The sequence below is a fragment of the Mus caroli genome, unplaced genomic scaffold (genome assembly GCF_978045245.1).
Source record: "Mus caroli unplaced genomic scaffold, Mus_caroli_1 scaffold_9, whole genome shotgun sequence".
NCBI lineage: Eukaryota > Metazoa > Chordata > Mammalia > Rodentia > Muridae > Mus > Mus caroli.
Genome location: NW_028227264.1, coordinates 31,223,158 through 31,249,661, shown reverse-complemented (window position 1 = coordinate 31,249,661; position 26,504 = coordinate 31,223,158). Strand labels below are relative to the sequence as shown.

At 35.3% G+C, this 26,504-nt stretch overlaps 1 protein-coding gene across 14 annotated transcripts in view; it reads right to left on the bottom strand.

Moving 5' to 3' along the window:
• LOC115032149 (triadin-like) overlaps nt 1–26,504 on the bottom strand; it is a 280,731-nt gene that overhangs the window by 16,528 nt on the left and 237,699 nt on the right. For all 14 annotated transcript variants that reach the window (XM_085842738.1, XM_085842726.1, XM_085842728.1 and 11 more), the window contains 4 exons: nt 24,747–24,773; nt 24,052–24,090; nt 21,449–21,493; nt 17,466–17,489 (listed from right to left, as the gene is read on the bottom strand). In XM_085842738.1, coding sequence (XP_085698864.1) covers nt 17,466–17,489; nt 21,449–21,493; nt 24,052–24,090; nt 24,747–24,773 — 135 coding nt within the window. The remainder of the gene's footprint in view (nt 1–17,465; nt 17,490–21,448; nt 21,494–24,051; nt 24,091–24,746; nt 24,774–26,504) is intronic.

Genomic DNA, 26,504 nt, shown 5'->3' with positions numbered 1-26,504 from the left:
GGGTTCTTGCCTGGCTACAGAATATGGCCTCTTCAGGTTTCTTTTTTTTTTTTTTTTTTCCAGTCCTGACTTCCTTTTTTTTTTAATTTTTAATATTTTTATTACATATTTTCCTCAATTACATTTCCAATGCTATCCCAAAAGTCCCCCATAGCGCCCCCCACTTCCCTACCCACCCATTCCCATTCTTTTGGCCCTGGCATTCCCCTATATTGGGGCATATAAAGTTTGCAAGTCCAATGGGCCTCTCTTTCCAGTGATGGCCGACTAGGCCATCTTTCGATACATATGCCGCTAGAGACAAGAGCTCTGGGGTTCTGGTTAGTACATCATGTTGTTCCAACAATAGGGTTGCAGATCCCTTTAGCTCCTTGGTTACTTTCTCTAGCTTCTCCATTGGGAGCCCTGTTTCATATCCCTAGGATAGGGAGTTATAGCTAAGATCACCCCCATTGATTCTTGCTCACCTGTCTTATTCTAGGTCTCTTTCCGCCACCCCACCTCCTCACCCTCATCACTTGCAGATTTTCATTCATTGTCATGATCATATAGCTTCTTTGGCCTCAGTGCTAGAGGAAACCCCGAGCCTCACAGAGAGTTGAAGTGCCACTGGCCTGTTTTCTAGGGAAGAGAGGTAATCCCTGTTAAAGGGTTGTTCAACTCTCCAAAGGGGTCGTGATGCACAGGTTGAGAACCACAGCTCTAAAGGAAACTAGCAGAATCCTAATACTAAACAAATAGATTTGGCTTGTTAATTATGTCTGATACCATAGATGTCAAGAAGGGAGAACAGTCCTAGAAAGGCAGTGAATCCACAGCAAAAAAAAAAAAAAATGTTTTAGAACCGCTAGGCATTGTCACTGATCGTTGCAACTCCGAGTTCCATGATGAAATTTAAGCCATGTATTTAAAATAAAATGTAGAGTAAGGAGATCCAGGAAGCAGGGAGTTAGAACTGATGGAATGGTAAAGGATTGTTGAGAAAATGTTTGTAGAAGAATGGTTATATGGAAGCTCCAGGAAGCTAGCAAGGCACTAAGAATGATACAAAAGAATAGAGGTACATATCTGAGTCCTGCTTACAAGATACACAGGAACAGAGACTGAGGGAATGGCCACAATGGCTGCCCTAAATTGAGACCCATCCCACGGGCAAGAACCAATTCATGACACTATTAAAGATACACTCTTATGCTTGCAGACAGGAACCTACCATAACTGTCCTCTGAGAGGCTCTACCAGCAGCCAATGGAAAAGGTGCACATAACCATGGCCAAAGGGGAGATCTGGGAGTCTTAGGGAATAGTTGGGGGAAGGATTGAGAGACCCACAGGAAGAACAACAGAGTCAACTAACCTGGACCTTGTGGGTTCCCAGAGACTGAATTACCAACCAAAGAGCATGTATGGGCTAGACATAGGCTCAGTGCACATATATAGCAGATGATCAGCTTGGTCTTCATGCAAGTCCCCAAGCAATAGGAGCAGAGGCTCTCCCTGAATCCGTTGTCTGCCTCTCTGTGGATCCCATTCCCCTAAATGGACAGCCTTATCTGGCCTCAGTGGGTGACGAAGGGAATAGTCCTGCTAGGGAGTAGGGGGAGTAATGGGGGTGATATCTAGAGAGGGCCTTTCCCTACTCAACAGAGAATGACAGGGGAATATGGGAAGGCTCTGTGTGAGGGGGTACTAGAAGGGGCTGGTATTGGGGTGTAAAGTAAACAAATAAATAAATTTAATAGAAAAAGACAGTGAAACTGAAAGAGATGATAGATGATAAGGAGCTCATAGTGATGGCATGGATGGTTAATTTTGTCTTCCCTACTTTAAGTCAGATTTCTGTAGGGGGGACCAAAGTACACAGAGGACAACTTTAAAATATGAAATTTGAAAGCATTATTAGTTAGCCCTATTGTACTGGGCTTGAGTAAGATTGGACATCAGAGTAATATGGGCATATGACCGAGGATGGTCACTTTATGGGACAAGTGCCAGGAAAAGACAACGATATCTGTGCTAACTGCATCTCTCATTTCTATTCTTTATTTCATGTGTGCATCAAGCCTATGACATGATACTGTTGATGTTTTGAACACATCTTGCTGGTCTAGCTGATCCTCTCTAACTGAATTCACAGAGACACTGAGACACACGGTTCCCTAATCTTGAGACACATTCTAATCTAGTCAAATTAGCAATCAATATTAACCATTACACATTTTTAAATATACAAATTTCCCCTACAGTGTTCATAACAGCTCTGATTATTCTTAGCAAACACAATAAATAAATAAAATCTAACTAAATAATGTATGCATTGCTATCCACACAGTCTCTGTATCTTTTCTCTGCTAGCAATGTTTGAATTGCTGCAGTTCCAAGAGATACTCATTATTAAGCATCTGGGAACCTTAGGCACAAACACAAAGGAAATTTAGCCTGGAGTTTTTTGTTTAGTTTTGTTTTTATTCTCCACTCCTGTTGTTTCATTAGATTCAATGCAGTACTTTCTATTTCTAGAGATATCCAGTGCTTCAAATTTTTCTTCAACTGACTTTCTGAATTGCTTAGAACAAGTTAATACAATAATATATTCTATGAATTTTTATTTTCCCAAGAAAGTCAATGCATCCACCATGGTCCAGAACTAGAGTTAGCAGCTAGTTTATCTTAGCCCTTAGGTGGGAGAGGCTCCTCTTATACATTCAATTATTCAAAATGACCATGAGATTTAAAGAAAATTAACTGCCAGACTAAAATAGACACAGCCTTCTTGAAATAATAAAGTATGCAGAGGCACTCATATTTGGAATTGTGCACACATCACATAGTGAAGACAAAAATGTTGAATAAGCTTTTATAGTTCTTTCAGAGTATCCTTGCAGTCACTGAGAGTAAGATGACTGTCTTAAGGAGACTGTCAGAAAAACTTAACATCACCCATAAATGAATGAGCTCCAGTTGCTGTGACCCAGAGACTAATAAGGAACAGTGGCAAACATTTCACCAAATGAATCTCTACATTGAATTTCTCAGGATCAGCAAAGAGGAGACTGTTCAGAATGATATTCATGTAGCTGATACACCAATGACTTCAGTCAAATGTGGATATTCCATGGATAACTTGTAGAACAAAATGAATTTAATTACATTTGCTCCAAGAGTTAAGATGGTTTCAAACCAAACCTAAAAGACAGAAAAAAATATTCTCCCTAGTTATTCATTTTATAATTTTACTCGCATTAATACTAAAGTGGAATCTGCCCCTAGCATGGAGAGTAGCAGATCTACATGAATGTCAGTGCCATAGTCCTTATTATTACCTTCAAACCCCCTGGAACTAAATGATCAATAATCTTCATTATACACCAAACTATATATTTACATACACATGCTATTTTATGTTATTTAATGTTCCCAAATTTTAAACTAGATATCACTACAATGCAAAAATTTAAGAGAAACCTAGACATATTAAATACGTTTTCCAAATTTATGGTGCTTTATTTGAAGATTTCTGAAGTTGTGACCCCCCAGTAGCAAGAGCCCTGACCCATGAAACAATTTGTAGAAATTTGATATTAATTTCATTATGTCAAAATATTGATACTACTATTTTCAACATTCCATCCCCCAAAAATCAGCCTCCAAGTAATTAAAATTTAAGATTTTATAATAGGATACTCTAAATTTTTAGTTATACATTTAGCTATTAAAATAGTCCAAATCTCTGACTGATAATACTTCTCTTTTTAATTACAAGTGTATGATAATGTTCAGTTAATATCAGGTTTAGAGAAAAATAAGAATTTTCAGGCATTAGTAGTTCTAATGATATGCTCCATTGAACACCTAAGAGATTATTCACCAAATGAACAGCACAAAAGAGAAGACTCCATATTATTGAGGTTCTGAGCTCAAAGATGATAAATATAATTTCATCTTATTCTTGAGAAGACTTCAGCAGGTGAGACATGGGCCCCTGTGTTGTACAGGATTGTCCATTGTCAGTTAAAACTCACCATGTAGGGTACAGAGTCTGAGATGCTTTGTGATCATGGAATAGGGCAATGAAAATACATTTGGAAGATTCTGAAAATATAGCAGCAATAAAATTTAAATATTCTCCATGCCTCTCAATGTAATAGAATAGATAAATACCAAAACACATACATTTAACAAAATTAAAGGAACCCACAAATATCTGTGAGTGGAAACAATGATTAAAACAAAGTGAATCGGGGCTGGTGAGATGGCTCAGTGGGTAAGAGCACCCGACTGCTCTTCCGAAGGTCCAGAGTTCAAATCCCAGCAACCACATGGTGGCTCACAACCATCCGTAACGAGATCTGGCGCCCTCTTCTGGTGTGTATGAAGACAGCTACAGTGTACTTACATATAATAAATAAATCTTAGAAAAAACAACAACAACAACAACAAAAAACAAAAAACAAAGTGAATCAAATGCATGAAGGAAGAGTTGAGGCAAACAATCAGGAATGAGAGACTGGAGAACAGCAATTTCCAAAAGGTGAACAGATATCTTCCTGAGTGTATAACACTGTCTGTCATGAGACCATTTGTTGACATTGGGCAGGAATCTTTCTCCAGTTCAAAAAAGGCAAAATGGCTGCCTTGAGAGCTGAAACTACAGAAGCAAGCAGGGTACCTTTAACTTCTGGGAACTAGCTAGCCGTAGTTCATTTACACGATGAACCTCACCAATGATAAGACAATTGAAACAAAGACCAGCAAGAAAAATGAGAGGACACTGTCATTTTTAAATGTAATTTTCCAGTGGGATCTTAGTTGATTTTTCAATGATCCTACAGTAAATGTCCTTGGATTTTAGCACAAATCTGTCAGGAACCATCAAAGGACAAGCTAGCAGCTGATCTTCCTGAGATGACTTCACCTTAGATTAAAATCTACAACAAAGCTCTGATAGGCATGCCCCATGGGAAAATCATTTTAGAAAAGATTCCTGCTATTAATATGATTTTACTGTTATTATTACATATATAACTAGGTATACATATATCACTAGGTATTAGCCCACCCCATTTTGAGCAGATCTCTGCAGAAATATGAAGATGTACTCTCTTGTAGTGATGCTGTGTAGACAAATAGGTGACTTTTTAATTCTTAATGCTGATCCTGTAAGAATTTCTAAAATCGTATCAGTATTTTTTTATTAAACTTTTTTTAAATATATATAATGGTACTGCTATTAGGTCCTTTTCTGATAGTCAAAACTGCAACTCTGCCAGTCTCCAATTGTGTCACAAGTTAATTAATTCTAGATAGTAACCAGACTTTTACTACTTAGAGCACATTCCAAGAGGTTATAAAATCATTAACCAAAGGTTATAAAAAGGAACTAACGATTTATTAGGTGCTAGGACAGAAGATAAAAATATTGACTGTGTTTACCTATACAAAACTTAACTAATAACTTAGTTATGGTTTTCAATTCTCAATGCACTTGTGGACCTGTGACAGGTAATGACTGTTACTCCTAATGGATATGGATGTAAAACATTCTATGTTGTAAACTTCTTATCTGATTTATGATTTGAATTTATGTAAACTTGTGATGAACCTTTTCCCATGTGGTCATATATCCTGAAAGATGTATAATTGGTGAGGACAAAGAGAGGAGTCAGAACTGAGCCGAGGAGAACTTTTTAGACAGAATAATTTTTAGACAGATCTGAACAGAAGTTTTAAAAACAGAACTGAAATCTGGGCATGGTGGCACACACCTTTAATCCCAGCAGTTGGGAGGCAGAAACCCTGTCTAAAAAAAAACAAAAAAAAAAACAAAACCAAAACAGAACTGAAGATTTTTTTTTTCTAATCAGGACACAAGAGAACTTTTGAGACAGAACTGCGCTCAAGAACTTAAAGGCATAGCATTGGGAGTAAGAGCATCACTGTGAGATCAGAGCAGGAAGGGAGAGGAGCAAAACTGGAAGGAGAATACAGAGTGGAATAACTTAGAAACTATCAATAACATAAAAAAACCAAGAGGGCTATATACAGAATGCAGAGGGGAAGAAAAAAAGAAGAAGAAGAAGAAACTGCAGAGAGCAGAAGAAACAGGCAGACATCTCCTTACCATGGGATAGGACAGGTCTTTTCTTAATAACAAGGCAGGCTTAGTTTTACAAAAAGGAACAAAGCTTTCCTTCTTACAAACTTGAGTTTAATGCATTTAGCATTAAACAGGTAAAAGCTTTTTCTTTCTCTATTCAATCAAGATTGGAGCTCATTAATAGTGAGTTCTTTCTGCACTGGTGCCTGGTCTTTTGCTTTAAATGCATATGTAAGTGTGTGTGTGTGTGTGTGTGTGTGTGTGTGTGTGTGTGTGTGTGTGTGTGTGTGTGTAAGTATGCAACTGTGAGAATGTATGCAAACTGTGACCAACTGGTTGAATGGAAATGTATAAATGTGCATTGTGAATCTGTATATGAATTTATGTGAGTTTATGCCTATTTGCTTATGTAAAAGTTTTCCCTTCTGTAAGCATTATTCTCTTCTCCTTGTTCAATAGAAGTTTATTGCCCCAAACTTCCCCCTAGCCTGACAAGCAAGAGGCATCTGGACCAAAGGGAAAAGGCTCTAGCAATTAATCCTTAATCTCCTTCTGTTTTAGGATGAGGTGCTAAATGCCAGAGACTGCAAAGAGAGGAGGGCTAATTTTTCCCTTACCCCTTTTAGGATCTTAACATTTCCCCCCTTTTTCTAGAGAGCTTTCACAACTTAGATTTTACAACTAAGAAATAAATGCTTCTTTTTTACAACTAAGAAATAAATTCACTTCAAAGTTTCCCTTTTTCTTCCTGCAACTTCTACTAGCAGCCGGAAAGTTAAAGCAGTGTGGTTACTGCTGAGATAGAAAAAAGGCTACAGTTCTTAATCACCCTCCCTCCAGTAGGCTATAGGTGTTAATGGCCTAAACCAGCAGCGTTTAACCCTCAGAATTAGCAAGAAATTTTTTAGGACTTTTTAGAAGTTATAGCCAGATCAGAGTCCTACTCTGTGTCCTGTTTCAACATGCTCCAGGCCAGAAGCCTCCGGACACAAATCCTTTGTATTATTCTAACATGTAGCTGTACCTAAGGTGATGTATCTATTCTTCTGTTGAAGGTATGTGGTTCCAGTTTGGCCAGTTACTAGGTTAGTTCTATAAATATTCATGCATAGCCTTTTGAGAGAGCATAAGTTTCCATTCCTTTCATCCTCCATAGAGGTAATAGTGGAGTTTTAATGTAAACCCGATATTATAAAACAAACAAACAAACAAACAAAAAACTATGATATCAGACCATTTTGCATTCCCAACAGCAATTAAAATTTTCAAAAATTTGTAATTAAATTGTAATTGTAAATATGTAATTGTAAACTATGTAATTAAGTTATAATTTAAAAATTACTTATGAAATGGTATGTAATAGTGAACTAATCTATATTTTATTGATATCTAATGATGTTTAATATTTTCTAACACTTAATGTTTGCTTATACATGATCTTTCGCAATTAATGTTGAAATCTTTAATTCTGAATTTCTTAAAATTAATTTGTAATCATATTAAGTCATATGTAATAGGTATTAATTCCTTTGGGACAATCATATATATATATATATATATATATATATATATATATATATATATATATGGTCTGAGAAAGAAATTATGGAAACAACACCCTTCACAATAGTCACAAATAATATAAAATTGGGGTAACCTTGTCCAAACAAGTGAAAGATCTGTGTGACAAGAACTTCAAGTCTCTGAAGAAAGAAATCAAAGATGACCTCAAAAAATGGAGAGACCTCCTATGCTAACCGATTGGTAGAATTGACAGTAAAAATGGCCATCCTAACAAAAGTAATCTACAGGCTCAACACAATCCCTGTCAAAATTACAACACAATTCTTCAAAGACATGGAAAGAGAAATTCTCAAATTCATCTGGAAAAATAGAAAACTTAGAATAGCAACAACAATTCTTAACAATAAAAGAACTTCTGGGGGAAATCACCATTCCCTGATCTTAAGTTATACTACAAAGCAATAGTGATAAAAACTGCATGATATTAGGAGAGAGACAGATACTTTGATCAATGAAGTAGAATGAAAGACCCAGGAATAAAAACCACACACTTATGGACACTTGATCTTTGACAAAGAAGCCAAAAATATACAATGGAAAAAAAAGCATCTTCAAAAATTGGCACTGGACTAACTGCCAGTCTGTATGTAAGAAAAAAAGAAAAAGAAACTAGAACCATATTTGTCACTTTGTACAAAACTCAAGTCCTAGTGGTTCAAAAAACCGCTACATAAAACCTGATCCACTGAATCTAATAGAAGAGAAAATAAGAAAGAACATCTAACTCATTAGCATGGGGAGGAAATTTCCTGTTTAATCAGAACTCCATTGGCTCAGGTTCTAAATCAAAAATTTTCATGAAAATGAAAAGCATCTGTATGGCAAAGAACATAATCAATAGGACAAATCAGCAACCTAGAGATTGGGAAAAAACCTTCACTAACCCCACATCAGATAGAGGACTAATATCTAAAATATATAAAGAACTCAAGAAGAAACAACACAATCAAAAATGGGGTATAGAGCTAAACAGGGTATTCACAGTAGAGGAATGTTGAAGAGAAGCATTTAAGGGAATGTTCAAAGTTCCTAGTGACCAGGGAAATGCAAATCAAATGATCCTGAGATTCCACGTTACACAAATCAGAATGACTAAGATCAAAACCTCAGATGACAGCACATTTGGCAAGAATATGGAGAAAGAACACTCCTCCATTGCTGGTGGGATTGCAAACTGATACAGTCACTCTGAAATTTAATCTGAACATTTCTCAGAAAATTGGAAACAGATCTACCAGAAGACTATACCACTCGGGAATATACCCAAAAGATGTCCTATGTTCAGAGTTGTCATATGTTTGATAACCATAATCTGGAAACAACATAGAAATCCTACAGTGGAAGAATGGACACAAAAATGTGGTTGATTTACACAATTGAATACTACACAACTATTAAGAATGAGGACATCATAAGTTTTGCAGGCAAGTGGATGGAACTAGAAAATATCACCCTTTGTGAGGTAACTGAGACTCAAATGACATGCATGGTATATTGTCACTAATAAGTGGATATTAGCCAAAAAGAGTACACAATAGCCAGGATACAAGAAGGTTCCACAGAATTCAAAAAGGTTAACAATGTGAAGATCCCAAGAAAGGATGCCTCAATCCCACTTGGGAGAGAGAAGAAAGCAATCACAGGAGGCAGAGGGAGGGAGGGACCTAGGTGGGAGTGGAGTCAGGATGGGGCAAAGGGAAACATGATTAGGTATTGCTGGGAAGAGACAGAAGTGAAGCCCTGAGGGTCAGCAGAAAGTCTGGAAACAGAGAATCTTCTTTAATAGGAAAGAGTTGGGGAACCCTCTAGAATACACAAGAGTCCTTGGAGGTGAGAGACTCTTAGGACTCAAAGGGAGGAGCCTTAGATGAAATGCCCTACAGTGGAGAGAGGGAATTTGCAGAGTCTACCTCCAGTAGAAAGACAGGGCATCAATTGAAGAAATGGGGTTGCCATCCCAGAGTCAAAAACTCTATGCAGGATTGTTCCTGTCTAAAAGAGCTACAGGGACAAAAATGGAGAAGAGACTGAGGGAAAGGAGGTCCTGAGACAGGCCCAAATTGGGATCCAGATCAAGGGGAGGGTCCAATGCCTGACACTGTTAGTGATGCCATGGTGTGCTTTTAGACAGGAGCCTAGCACGGCTGCCTTCCAAAAGACCTGGTGTTGTATGGGTAGTGGAGTAGGGACATCCTCTTGGATTCAGGGGAGGTGGTATGGAATGAGGAAGGCAGACTGGAATGGGGGTAACAACTGAACTGTAAAATAAGATTAAAAAATAATACAAAAATAAAACAAATTTAAAAAATTAACTTATAATCATTTTAATTCATGTGTAATAGGCATTAATTCCTATTAAATTCCTTTGTGACAATCTTTTACACACATATTTATATATAAATATACATACACACACATATATATATATATTGAAGTTCAAGGATATCCTCACCTATACAATAATTTCAAAATTGAGCTTTTATATATACATGCACATATGTATAAATATATAAATATGTAAATATTTGAGTTCAGCCTTGAAGTTACTATGTAGGTGACGATAACCTTGAATTCTTATTCTCCTGCCTCTACATCCCAAGTGCCTCCATTACAAGCATGTATCACCACAAAGTATTTATGTGGTACTGGTGTTTGAATCACAATTTCTATACAATGAGTACTCTACCAAGTTGCTCCCCTAGTCGTAAACAATAAACTAAGAAAAATTAAAAATTCTTCTTCATATATGTGGTATATATGTCTATGTATATATGTATATATATATGTATATATGTATATATATGTATATATATATATATATATATATATTTACCTTTCACCAACAAACTGTAGTGAACCTGTAGTATAGCAAATGCTGAGAGAAAAGATACCCTCACAGAAAGAAAGGGAAGTTAAATTTGCCAACGAATTCCCCTAAGCTTCTCTCAAGATGCAACTGGAGACCCAACTTCTGTTGTTACATGGTCAATGACAAAAGGCTTTCAGAATGAGAATAACAGAATTCATCCATAATAACATCACTTGGGAGGCTGGTAGGGAAGGCTCACCAGTTGGAGGTTATCCTGAACTAATAGTAAAACCTTGTCTCATTCTCCACACCACCTGCTATACTGTAAACACAATAAAAGGTTAATTGTGAAATACTAGAGAATAATTACTCTTTAAAAAGCTGAGTGGGGGTCCCATATAACTTTGCTGACGGTGATTCTAAAGAAGATTCCACTGGAAGGCAAACATATTGACAGATTAGAAGGAGTTAAACTGACCTAAGTATAGATATATATTGACTCAGACTATAGATTAAGTTAGTATGTTAAAGTTTTGTAGTTTTTGGATATGCTTGGCACAGGGAGTGGCACTATGAGGAAGTATGCCAGTTTGGGGGAGTGGGCTTTGAGACCCTTCTTGTGGCTGCCTGGGAGAAGTCTTCTCCTAGCACCATTTGGAACAAGATGTAGAACTCTCAGGTCCTTCAGAGCCATGCCTGCCTAGAGACTGTCATGCTTCAGCCTTGATTTTATTATTTTCCATACTGAACTGAAGAACCTGTAAGCTAGCCCCAATTAAATGTTGTTCTTTATAAATGTTGCTTTGGTGTTTCTTCACAGCAATGGGAACCCTAAGACAGGCTTTTAAAGACTACAGTTACAGAATACACTTACCATATAAATGGTTAGATGTGACTGGATTTGTATGCTTTAAGAAATCATTAGAAAAAATGTACAATGCATTAACTGTATATGGTAAGTTTTAAAGATGATTTTGTAAGTAACAGAGATAAGGGAGATATCTTCCATATTGGTAGAGGCTACTAAATAGAACAACATATTTTATAATGAAATAATAGGCTTTGAGATGAGAAAAGACCTTTATTTTGAAGAGAGCACAATTAAGTTAGAATTTCTTTAAGGTAGAGCAACTCTATAAAAGACTGAATTAGGTCAATACAAAAACACAGGGGAACCTAATAAGCATAAGTCTAAGTGAAAAATCTCAAAACACATCCTCTAACCTGTGACATGGTTTCCATGTTCACAAACAGATGCATAGTCTTAAGGACAGTATGAAATCCAAAATGAGTACAACAAACCTGGGAGTCAAAACTGAAGTTCTGTTAGTCCTTCTCTCTGATAAAATGTCAAGGAATGTGACTAAGTGGAAGCCACACTGCTGATGGCAGTGTATGGTTTGTGTGATCTTATATAATGAACTAGGTTTTGAAACAGAATTATCACAGTTTTGTTGAAAAAGTTTGGAAATGTGTATTTCTAAGATTATATAATGCTAAAACTAAAACTTTAGAGTTTGCAAACATGATTATGAAGACATAAAACTCAAATTATTATAATAAGAACTGAGAGCAAGAACAGTAATACCACTCAACAGAAATACAAAGGATGCCAAATAAGTAATATATTAACACTTATTCATGATAGGTCAGATAAAATGAAATTCTTCTTTTAATTAACAAATTTTCCTGGAGCTATTTGTAACATGAAAATAATCCACCTTCTTTTCTTTATAATACTTTATTAAAAATGCTATTATAGTGTTTGTTAATATGTACACTGCACTGCTAGTTGTTAAGAATTAAAGTTAAAAACATTTAAAAAATGAATGTTTTTGGAAAGATATATAAAACTGACTCGAGAAAAAATAGGTTGAACTAATTTGTAATAAGTAAAATAATTATATTGACAATATATCAACAGCAAACACAATTCTTGCAAAATTAAGATGCATGTTCTATAGAACATTTTAAAGAATTATTGCTACAGTCTTCCAAAACGTCAAAGGGAGGACATATATGTTTCTCCTTATTCTATAAAGCATCCTCATTCTGAAATCAAACCCAGAACAATATGTCTTAAAAACACTACTGATCATTATTCTGTAAATTTTTATAGATTGGGATGTAAAAATGTCACTAACAAGTTGACGCCTTTGATGTATAAAATCTATACAACAGCCAAGTAAGATGTATTCTAGAAGTGAATTTCAGTTTAACATCTAAAAACTCAGTCACTGCATTATTTCATTGCTATGTCTGTAGATAATATTATTTGCCACAATTCTGTACCACTATATCATAATTGACAAACAAGGAGGAGTAAAGTGGAGTTGTCTCAATGAACAATAGTTGTCTCTCTCTTAAATCTTCATTTTACTACTTCTTTCTACAATTTCATGTTCTGTTGATTATTTTAGAAATGAGAATGACTCCATTTTCCCTTTGATTTAAACAAGTCCTAATCTCACTTACTGAAAAGATTCACAGGCAGCCATACTTTAGGTCCTATGTAGACAGCATCTGAGACCAGTCACTCCTGCCCTTCAAACACTTCTAACAGACAAGAGGAAAAGATTTACTAGCTATTAATTTTTACTATGCCACTTGTTCCTTGTTTGGATTTTGGCCACATTTTAAAAAAATGAATTAAGATATGTTGGCATGACGCTTATCATTCCAACTCATTTGGTCAAGTGGACAGCACATCAAGTACATGTGGTTGACATATATTGTACAGTAATAAAATCAACTCACTTCCTTAAAATGAAAAGGCCAATATGTTTTCATTAATTAATTGTAAGGTAACATTAATAACATTAACTAAAAAAAAAAAAAAGAAAAAAATAACATTAACTAATTTTAGAAGTGAACTAATTTTTATCTTTCAGGATAAATGTCATCACTTCACAAAAGACCATAAACTCATTCATTTAAGAATTAGGGCTAAGGATTAGAGCAGCATAAGGAAAAGAGTGTGTTTTCTGTGCTTAAAAACTTTAAAAAATTAATTTTTTGTGTGACTCAGTTGCTGCTTACCTATTCACTGAATCATTAATAGTAAAACTGTTATTTGAAATGTTATATATTGCTTCAATCATAAATTAAATTCCCCTTCTGGATTGATGGAGATATTGAAATATTTCAGTGTAGGGATGCTCATAAAATTATTAATGATTTAATGCCAAATACTATATATTTGTTATATAGTTAATTATATTCTTTAAAATAATTAATAGACAGACATTTCAGAGGTGAATATCCAGACCAATGTATATACATTCAGGGAAAAGCATTATCATACTACTGAAATTCTTATTTAATTATGCCTGGAGCTCTTTTAACACTTTGTGGTAATTTCTAGGTAACTTGACACTGACAAGTTAAGCCATCCTACTCTAATATGGAAGCAAACTATTTATTTTACCACATTCATAGAAGATGAAGATCTTAAATTTATATACTAAACTAAAACAAAACCCAGAACACATATGATTTAATGTGGGTCAAGTAGAACCATGTCACCAGACAGAAAAAACTGGTAAGGTCAACCATATTAAAGAACTGTGGCAATTCTCATAATTGAGAACTGTAGGCATTTGTATCTGCCCCTGACCAGATTCCTATCCTGGAGCAGGTGACCACAAAATCCAACTAAGAGGACTATGATAACTGGTCACATAGCATAGATTCGAAAGCAGTCCATGCTAACAAGTTATCTAAATGATCTTGCCACAAGGGTTTAGCTAATAAATTTCCCTTCCCGGAGATTCCTTCCTGCAAAAATATTTAATCTGTGTTTCACCCTTCGTAAATTGTATGTACACTTTTCACCATGAATAAACAATTTGGACAAGCAAGGATTATCTTTTTCATCAAGAATCACCATTGGTGGACTAGCCTTCCTTATGGAGCCTTACTACCTAACTGTGTCCCACAGAGGGCCCCTCATGTCTTGTTGCCTCAGAGTTAGATAGAAAACCACAGCCTTAGTCCCAGTCTGAACCTTTTCTCACCCAGAGAAACACAGACTGGTACCTCTATCTTAGGCTGCATTTTGTCTCTCCTGAGTGGGTGTTGGCCTGCTACTTACAAGCACCTAGATGGTGGAATGGAAGGGACATAACCTAGTACCCTACTTTTCATTTCTCTGGGCAGAGATCACACACCCCAGCTTCGAGATGAAATGCAGACCCATAGTTTAATCCATAATCCTGTTTGAGACATGGAATATACCACTCTGGTGTATAAGTTGCATTGTTGCCTCCCCTCAGAATCTTTGCTATTCTATTATTGAAGCCCTGATTGTGAGAATGCAGACCACTGGGAAGTCTTCAGGCATGGCAGAATGAGCACTCTAAAGCAGTAGAGTGCAGCTTGTGCTTCTTCTCAAATTATGTTTTTTTTTTTCAATTGACTTAAAATTTATTTTGATTATTAACATGTCCATTACGAATTGTCTTTACAAAAGGTTTTATATTTTCTTTTCAAACTATGAGAAATGTTTTTGTAGAACTTGTAAAGGGTCATAAATACAAAACTCTGGGTTCTACATTAGTATTTTACAAACATTGTACATGACCTTGATCATGTCATCTTTCCTCATCTTAGCTATGTGTTTACAAAATAAAAATAATTTTAAGGCAACTCCTCCAGTCAAAAATACCTATGATGATTAAATAGATAGTAGAGTTTTCCTTATCTTATTAACACTCTCAAAGTTGAAAGGATTTTAACAAAAGAAGAAATATTGATTGTATCAATTGAATTGTCATAGTCACATCATATAATCTAAATTAATATAAAATTTCAATCATTCATATTAACATCAATTTGATGAAATGTGACAATATGGAAGTCATCAATTAGTCATCAGCATATTAATAAAAAAGTTCTTATGTACAGTGTTGATTAGATCTACACATGAAACTCAGCATTCTAAAGTAGTGATTATCTTGCTTTATAAAAGCAATGCTTTTATGCATAGTTGCCTCACAAAATAAAATAAATATTCTACAGTATTATTTATTTTATATATACAAATTCAATCATATCACAAGCCATGATATGAAAATGTGAGATACAATAAAAGCAAACTGATTTTCTTTTCATATTTATTTATTTATTTATTTAGATATACAACATTGCCTAGTTGGTCATCAATGGGAGGAGAGGCCCTTGGTCCTGTGAAGGCTCTATGACCCAGTATAGGGGAATGCCAGGACCAGGAATGGGAGTGGGTGTGTTGGGTAGTAGGGGGAGGGGAAAGGGGATAGAGGATTTTTGGAAAGGAAAAAAAAAAAACTATGCACTTTTTTATTAGATAGTGTTTCTTCCCATTAGCACTACGGGCAGTTTTTTATAAGTATTGAAACACAACAGGTAAAAGGGGACCTAATCTGTTAGTTTAGTTTGAGAATCTGATCTAGGCAGCAGACAAAAACTGTAGGTATTTATTTCAAACATCATTATTCCTTAGATCTCCTTTAGCAAGACAAAAGTAATGACAAGTATATTAGTATATTTGTCATACTCAAAACATGGTCATCCATATCTCAATGTACTAAATAAGGCCAAGAAGATTGACAAATACAGTAGTCATTGCTTGCTACAAGTGATATTTACTGTACTCTGTCTTATAAATCTCCCACTTTGATCATTTACTTCAGTCCTACTGATCCTATCCATTCCTCAAGGGACTGCTAACTCCACAGCATGTGTTCTTATGATCCTTGGCTTTAGGGGCTATAGAGACAGGGCTGGTATAGAGAAAGTAGCTTCCTAGGGCTCTTCTTGAGGATCAATAAATTTTGTCCTTATATCTGTGAAAAAATTCATTAGTCTCATATTTTTAATTGCTGGCGACTATATGAGGTTTTATTAATTTCAGTCAAAGAAGTTTTGAATGACATACTTGGTGAGAGCCGGGCGTGGTGGCGCACGCCTTTAATCCCAGCACTCGGGAGGCAGAGGCAGGCGGATTTCTGAGTTCGAGGCCAGCCTGGTCTACAAAGTGAGTTCCAGGACAGCCCGGGCTATACAGAGAAACCCTGTCTCGAAAAACCAAAAAAAAAAAAAAAAAAAAAACAAACAAACAAAAAAAAAAAAACAAAAAAAAAGACATACTTGGTGAGTTTCATTTATTAATTATTCATTTATGTTCTCTTCTCTACTGATCCATTGGGTAAACTATTAAAAACATTTAGGCCCACACAGTCCATAGAGCAGGCACTGCCTACACAGGGTGTGAGGAATTGAAATGTGGGTGTGTAAATGTGTCATAAGTATAAAATAATAGTAATTTTTAATGATTTGTTTTTCTTAAAACTGGAAACATGGAAGAGAACAAGTTTGATTATTTCAATGAATTCTCAAAACTTTAAAAAATTTGTTTATAGCAGGTTTATACATACTTAGAATGCTCAGAAAACTCACCATGTTTATTATATTCAATTGAACAGGGAGGCAGGGTTATAGCATACATATACACAAGAAATCAGAGCTATTTTATTATCTGAACAGGAGGCAGGCTTCACTAATATCAGTAGGAGCAATCTCTGTGTGGGAGTATCCTCAGTTCATAAACTTCCCAGGTTGGGAAGACAGCTATGATGGAATTTTTACTTACATATTATCAACACTTATGCGACTGACATTCATTCATTCAGGACCTTACTAGCTCCAAGTAGATGAGTCCATAGTCAAATGAGTTATTAGTATGCAGGACTGAACTGGGAGAGTATTACTAAGGTTGTCTCTCTGTCTCTCTGCATCTTAGCTGCCCCTGAGGAGAGCAGCCTCTTCCACCGCTTGTGTTCACTACCATGATGTTCCACCTTACCTCAGGCCCAAAGTGATGGAGCTGCTGACCACAGACTGAAATATATTTTATTCTTTAAATGCTGTTTCTCACATATATAACACAGCCACATACATGTACCAGAAAGAATTTGTTGCCAATAAAAATTGTACTTACTTGGTATTTTTCCAGGTTTTTCTGCTAAAAAATAGAATAGACATTTTGTTTTACTATCATAATAAGTCAAGGAATTTATAGCATGTATCAATGGACTACGTTAATGTGTCTAATAGCTTTGGGTCTCTTCCCTACTAAGTCTTCATGAACAAATACATCTCTCTATTGCCAACAAATGTGTTTTTTTTTTCAATAATTCAGTCTCTTTTTTAGAAGAAAGTATAAATACTATCAAAAAAGAAATTCTTCATATCAGGTGTCAAATAACCTAAGTTTTTAAGCACTCTTACTAAGATCAGATGGATCAAAATTATTTTGAGTTCTTCTGATCGGCGCCAGCTCCAGGCCACCTTGGGCATAAACTAGGCAGACGGTCAGTTCCCATGGTTCCCAGTGAGTTTTCTGTGACTCTCCATGCCACAGAAACACTACCATGCCCAGGATCTTAGGATCACTGATGAGTGGAAAATAACATCTGTTCCAAACCAATTGTGACAGGCCTATGACAGCAGGAGCAAGGACATGGAAGCACTGTCTGTCCAGTTGCTCCATTTCCTTCTGATCAGTGCTAGTATACCTTGGTTTAGAACATGCCAGACAGCCCCACAGTCCCCAGAGGAGACATCACTTCCAGGCACTGTAACATGCCCAGGATCTTAAGATTTCAGGATCCCAGAATCCCAGGAGCTTGGTCACACCAGGATCTCAGGATCTCAGAGGAAGCTTGACTACCAAGAACTCTGACACACCCAAAATTTTAGGTTCACAAGATCCCAGAATCACAGGATCACAGAGAAAGCTGGACTCATAGGAGTCCTGAATGAAGTGGAATTATAGGCAGGACAGGCTCCAATCAGATATATTGAGGCCAGCAAGAACTTGAGATAATCAGATGGCAGGAGGAAAGCATAAGAACAGAAGCGGCAGAAAGCAAGTTACTTGGCATCGTCAGAACCACCAAAAGTAAGTCCTGTATAAACAATCACACCAGAAAAGCAAGTTATGGATCTAAAGTCACTTTTCATGATGATGATAGAGGACATTAAGAAGGAAATAAATAATTCCCTTAAAGAAATACAGGAGAACACAGGTAAACAGTTAGAAGCCCTTAAAGAGGAAACACAAAAATCCCTTAAAGAATTATAGGAAAACACTACCAAACAGGTAAAAGAATTGAACAAAATCATCCAAGATCTAAAAATGGAAGTAAAAACATTAAAGAAATCACAAAGGGAGACAACTCTGGAGATAGAAATCCTAGGAAAGAAATCAGGAACCATAGATGCGAGCATCAGTAACAGAATACAAAAGATGGAAGAGAGAATCTCAGGTGCAGAAGATTCCATAGAAAACATGGACACAACAATCAAAGAAAATGCAAAATGCAAAAAGATCCTAACTCAAAACATCCAGGAAATCCATGACACAATGAGAACACCAATACTAAGGATAATATGTATAGATGAGAATGAAAACTTTCAACTCAAAGGGCCAGTAAATATCTTCAACAAAATTATAGAAGAAAACTTCCCTGACCTAAAAAGACAGATGCCCATGAACATACAAGAAGCCTATAGAATTCGAAATAGACTAAACCAGAAAAGAAATTCTTACTGACACATAATAACCAGAACAACAAATGAACCAAATAAAGATAGAATATTAAAAGCAGGAAGGGAAAGGGTCAAGTAACATGTAAAGTAACATATTACACCAGACTTCTCACCAGAAACTATGAAAGCCAGAAGATCCTGAACAGATGTTATACAGACCCTAAGAGAACACAAATGCCAGCCCAGGCTAGTATACCCAGCAAAACTCTCAATCACCATAGATGGAGAAACCAAAGTATTCCATGACAAACCAAATTCACATAATATCTTTCCACAAATCCAGCCCTTCAAAGGATAATAAAGGGAAAACTCCAACATAAGGAGGGAAATGAGGCCCTAAAAAAATCAAGAAAGTAATTTTTCAACAAACCTAAAAGAAGATAGCCACAAGAACAGAATCCCAACTCTAACAACAAAAATAAAGGGAAGTAACAATTAATTTTCTTTAATATCTCTTAATATCAATGAATCCAATCCCCCAATAAAAAAACATAGACTAAAAGACTGGCTACATAAACAGGTCCCAACATTTTGCTGCATACAGGAAACACTCCTCAGGTAAAAAGAAAGCACTACCTCCAGAGTAAAAGGCTGGAAGACAATTTTCCAATCAAAGGGTCTGAATAAGCCAGATGGAGTAGCCATTCCAGTATCGAATAAAATTGACTTCCAACCCAAAGTTATCAAAAAAGACAAGGAGGGGCACTTCAGACTCACCAAAGGTAAAATCTTCCAAGATGAACTCTCAATTCTGAATATCTATGCTCTAAATGCAAGGGCATCCACATTCATTAAAGAAACTTTAGCAAAGCTCAAAGCACACATTGTACCTCACATAATAATAGTGGGAGACTTTAACACCCCACTCTCATCAATGGACAGATCCTTGAAACAAAAACTAAACAGAGACATATTGAAACTAACAGGAGTTATGAAACCAATGAATTTAACAGATATCTACAGAACATTTTACCCTAAAACAAAAGGATATACTTCTTCTCAGCACCTCATGGTACCTTCTCCAAAAGTGACCATAACAGGTCACAAAAGGTCACAAAACAGGCCTCAAAAGATACAAAAATATTGAAATTATCCCATGCATCCTAGCTGATCACCACGGAGTAAGTCTGATCTTCAATAACAACATAAATAATAGAAAGCCAACATCCACATGGAAGCTGAACAACACTCTACTCAATGATAACTTGGTCAAGGAAGAAATAAAAAAGTAAATCAAAGACTTTTTAGAGTTCAATGAAAATGAAGCCACAACATACCCAAACTTATGGGATACAATGAAAACAGTCCTAAAAGGAAAACTCATAGCTCTGAGTGCAGCCAAAAGTAAACTAGAGAGAGCATGAACTAGCAGCTTGACAGCACACCTAAAAACTCTAGAACAAAAGGAAGCAAATTCATCCAAGAGGAGTAGAAGGCAGGATATAATCAAACTCAGGGCTGAAATCAAGAAAATAGAAACAAAACAACTATAGAAAGAATCATCCAAACCAGGAGCTGGTTTTTTTGAGAATTAAGATAAAATGAACTCTCATATTTTCTCAACTCACTGTGACTTGGAGCTATGCTTTGGGAATTAACAGTTCATCTATACTGAATACCATGGTACTGTCATGGATATTAATAGACCCACTGCAAATTAAAGCATCTAGGCACACCTTACCTTTTGACTATAGATGTTACAATAAGCAACAACGAGAATCTGTGGAAAACAGGGCTTGTTTTCCTCTTGATGAGAATTTACATGCATATTACACAGGAATATAATTGGCTTTGGTCTTATTTCTCTACCATCTTAATTGAGCTGGCCTGAAATTATGTCACCTCACTACTTAATTAATAAAGTTTATTTGTAATTTTGTGATGCCACTCAAACACATAAATTTATTTGAATTGCAGCAATCTTCCATTAACATGTAATTTGCAGTTTTTTGCAAGGTTAAGTTGGTTCTAAAAATCAATTTATAAATAAAATACTTGCATGACACTAATTTTCTTTTCTCACAAATAAATTTCAGTTGAAGTTGTTTTAAAATATTTTAGGTATATAACTTTGGATATTAGTCATTCAGCTAATGTTTTTTTAATAGGACATTTTATTTTTCTGGTATGAATAAAATATTTCACTGAATGCAATCACTAATAATATTTCTTCATATTTTATAATATTTTGTTGAAGCATTATTTTTCTACAAGATTTTTTTGTCTGTGTCTCTCTCTCTAGTGTATTAGCAGAAAGGCATATTTACAAAACCTCTTTTAAAAATATTAGTTTTAATAGTGATATTATTGCATACCATGTGAATTTCCATAGCAACAGAGAATATGAATATTCATAAAGTTCAAGCTTACCTTTAGTCACATTGTACACCTGAAGATTTTCTTGTCTTATTGGAACTATTTGTTAAAAACACAAATTAAAATATGAAACTTTAAAATAACTGCATTAAATGAATGCCTCATTTTTTAAAATATAAAATGAAATAGTTGCATTGTTATAACTAGTTTCTTAAGGTAATTTTCAATTTAATTTTATATTGCATTAATAACGAACAAACATAAATGTTAACAAAAGGGTTGCTTTACTACTATAACGAATTACAGTGATTTGGAGGATAAGGAGGCATTGACTATAGGTCACCCTGATCACTCAAATTTGGATGAACATGCCTATCATTATCGTTGTTGTGATTGTTATTATTATTATTATTAGTAGTAGTAGTAGTAGTAGTAGTAGTAGAAATAGTAACAGTAGTATTAGTAGTATTAGTAGTATTAGTAGTAGTAGTAGTAACCATGCTTTCTTTCCAGCTTAGTATGTATTTCTTACATAATTAAGGCCTCTGTAAGTTTTCCATATTATTACAAAAGAAAAAAACAACCCTAAATGTACAAGAGTAAAGAGTTTACTAACATAACTCTAATTTTAAAGAGAAAGAAAGGAGCACTGTCATATAGTTTCCAGATTGTCCACCAGTGCCAAAATAAATAAATGCTTAATTTCAACAACCAATCTTTCATTCATTAATCTCTTTATAATAGCATCAGGACATATTCAAGAGTGACTTCTAATCAAAACAATCCCTTCAAAATACATATGTTAAATTTTACTTAAAGATGTATGAATAAATTATGACTCAAATAATTTGTGCCTCAAAATTTAGTAAAAAAAGTATATCTTACATAAATGCCTTTTTTATTTTCTTTTTTATTTTTTAATTCCTCTTTTGTTTTTTAATATTTTTATTAGGTATTTTCCTCATTTACATTTCCAATGCTATCCCAAAAGTCCCCCATATTCAGCATGTGTATTGGTCAGGCTCTGGCAGATCCTCTCAGGAGACAGACATAGCAAGCTCCTGTCAGCAAGCACTTCTTGGCACAAGCAATAGTGTCTGGTGGTTGCATATGGGATGGATGCCCAGGTGGGGCAATCTCTGGACATCCCTTCTATCAGTCTCTGCTCCAATCAAGTCCCTGTATTTCTTTTTCTTTTAATATTTTGTTAGGTATTTTTCTCATTTACATTTCCAATGCTATCCCAAAAGTCCCCCATACCATTCCCCCCACTCCCCTACCCACTCACTCCCACTTTTTGGCCCTGGCATTCCCCTGTGCGGGGGCATATAAAGTTTGCATGTCCAATGGGCCTCTCTTTCCAGTGATGGCCGACTAGGCCATCTTTTGATACATATGCAGCTAGAGTCAAGAGCTACGGGGTACTGGTTACTTCATAATGTTGTTCCACCTATAGGGTTGCAGATCCTTTTAGCTCCTTGGGTACTTTCTCTAGTTCCTCCATTGGGGGCCCTGTGATCCATCCAATAGCTGACTGTAAGCATCCACTTCTGTGTTTGCTAGGCCCTGGCATTGTCTCACAAGAGACAGATATATCTGAGTCCTTCCAGCAAAATCTTGCTAGTGGTGTCAGCATTTGGAGGCTAAATATGGGATGGATCCGTGGATATGGCAGTCTCTAGATGGTCCATCCTTTTGCCTCAGCTCTAAACTTTGTTTCTGTAACCCCTTCCATGGGTGTTTTGTTCCCAATTCTAAGAAGGGGCAAAGTGTCCACACTTTGGTCTTCGTTCTTCTTGAGTTTCATGTGTTTAGCGAATTATATCTTATATCTTGGGTATTCTAAGTTTATGGGCTAATATCCACTTATCAGTGAGTACATATCATTTGAGTTCTTTTGTGATTGGGTTACCTCACTCAGGATGATGCCCTCCAGGTCCAACCATTTGCCTAGGAATTTCATAAATTCTTTCTTTTTAATCGCTGAGTAGTACTCCATTGTGTAAATGTTCCACATTTTTGTATCCATTCCTCTGTTGAGGGGCATCTGGGTTCTTTCCAGTTTCTGGCTATTATAAATAAGGCTGCTATGAATATAGTGGAGCATGTGTCTTTCTTACTAGTTGGAACATCTTCTGGATATACACCCAGGAGAGGTATTGCAGGATCCTCCAGTAATACTATTTCCAATTTTCTGAGGAACCGCCAGACTGATTTCCAGAGTGGTTGAACAAGCTTGCAATCCCACCAACAATGGAGGAGTGTTCCTCTTTCTCCACATCCTCGCCAGCATCTGCTGTCACCTGAATTTTTGATCTTAGCCATTCTGACTGGTGTGAGGTGGTATCTTGGGGTTGTTTTGATTTGTTAATGCCTCTTTTAATATATTTTAAGTTTGGTAATAGATTCTGTGTCATCAATACCCACGAGTAAATAGACATATGTATGAAATTCATTTATCAGTAGTAGTTAAAGTTTGCTTCAGGTTATAAATTTCTATTACCTTGATAATTAATAGTAATCGTGTGAAGCCTGGATTAGTTGAATGTTGAACTGAAACTAATATATGCTATAAAGTCAGCATCTGTATTTTCATAAATTTTTTTTAAGTTTTGCTTATTGTTCATATGACACATGTATACATTTGTTACACTTACCTTTACTTTCCTTTTCAGATTTTTCAATCTTCTTCTTCCCTAGGGAGAAAAAAAAAATAACATGATGTGATCAGCATATGAGGCATAATGTTCTCATTCACCCTTGGACACTGAAACTGAGACTTGAGCACATGTAAAGGGTAGATGATCATGACTGAACCATTTTGAGTAACACAGGGACATTCTGTATATGATAACTGTACTTCTCATAGTTAGCTACCTGTATGTATAATGGCCTTGCCTTTTTTTCATAAGTATTTTGAAAAACAAGACTATGATGTTAAGAGAAATTCAAAATGAAAAACAAAAACAAAAAAACCCTAAGTTTTCATTGTCACCAGATAATTAGGATTTGACCTTGTCTAGTAGTTTCTCAAACATGAATGAAATCATACATGGCATGGACAAGTAGATTGTGGACGTAGATTGGCAAGTCAGGGTTTTGATTGATGATTTCCTTTAGTATATGTGTCGAGAAGACAGAGAAATAATAAGGCTAACTAAATTTGGGAGGAAATGTGAAGTAGGTTTTTTGCTCAGTCTTACAGAGGGTTTGAGAAGTCTTTTACTTGTCTGCCTTTGAGGACACTGAGGATTTAAATATTTTGGCAACTTTATGCTACACAGTTAGAGAAAGATTCAGGTTAAAACTATTTTCCACAATGCAGCATTTATCCCAGAGATGAAATATTTACCTGAGTCTGGAACTTCTGGTGCTCCCTCTTTAGAAGAAAAAAAATGTTAAAAGAGAAGAAAGAAGATAATATTTATTTCAGTAGCTCATTGAACTTTATTTTCAGATATTGTTATTAAATCACAAAAAATAAAATGCTCAAAATTACAATGAAATATTCTAATAATTGGTGCTTATAAACTGTAATGAGACATCTACTGTAAAAATGGATTTAAGTTATGAAGTAGTTGAAAACAATCAATACCATGCAGATAAATTACAAACCACATAAACTTACAATATAAACCATAAAACTCTGTTGTATGAATATTTAACTTGATCTCTTAGATGCATAAATTATTCATTGACTTTTATTAAATCACTATATATAAGATTCTGTGCCATAGGCAATGAATGGGGATTTATAAAAGGCAGTGAAAACTACAGCAGTCACTGACTTAGCTCCTCGTGATATAAAATGACATTTACCTTTAGTTGCAACATTGATTAATCAGTCTTCTCTTTTTCTCCTTCAGCTAATTCTCAGACTAATTATATTCTAAATATTACTCAGTACATTTTCTTATCCTTAAAACTTGATCAGAAAATCAAAATTTACTGAAAATAAACTTAAAGTATGAAAACATACCTCTTAAAATATTAATTTATAGAAAATACATATTTAGTTGTCAATCTTCTACAAAGTTCTGGGAGGTAGTTCTATGCTTTTAGAGGAAGTAAAATCCTTTGTAATAATGACTATAGTAAGTGAATAATGTTACATAAAAAATATAGTAAGTAGTTTCAAATGGCAAGCATTCTATTTTAACTTGAAAGCCTTTATTTTGGAAATATTCTTTACATCAGTAGTGAAAATATAAACTAAATATGGCAACAATTTTCTGCAATGCAAGGGAAATATTTAATGTTTAAAGTTGGCACTTGATCTCTTCAGAGGAAACCACAGCTGCAGTTTTAAAGAATGTCAAAAGACTGTTATCGAACCAATCAGTACTTGGTATTTAAAATATTTAAATGAGTTCCCTCTGGATTATCAAGATCTTCATTGCAGAGCCAACAATCCTCCTCACCCCATCTATTTGTGTCAGCAGCCAATACCAGGAAGGATTCTCTACCTGGGAACCCAAAAGTGATCAAAAGTGATAGGAAAATACACTATAAATCTATTAAAGAAAATATCAACCAAGAGATTATTGCAGTTCTAAACATTTATGCATCAAATACAAGGTTACCCAAGTTCATAAATGAAACCTATTACAGCTAATATCACTTGTTGACCATCAAACAGTGATTGTCGGTAACTTCAGTATGTCAGACTTGCTAATAGCCAGGTCAACAATAAAAACAAAAAACAAAAAACAAAATCTGAGCATAGAAAGACTGGAGTTAAATGATGTCAAAACCCCCCAAAATCTTTATGGAACTTTTTACCTGGACACAAACAAAATATAATTTTCTTCTCAGCAGTTTTCAACATGAAATTTTTCCTAAATAGACCACAAACTCAGACACAAACCAAGCTTCAACAGATAAAAGAAAATTAAAACAACACCTTGAATTCTATCAGACATCCATGGATTAAAGCTGGATATCAACAACAACACAACTACATAAGGGTTATATACTCATGGAAACTGAACAACGCAGTACTGAATGAAAACTTGCTCAATACAGAGATGTAAAACTTGCTATAATTTAATTATACATATTTACATATATATGTATAATTCAATTTAGAATTGAATGGATGGGTATGAAA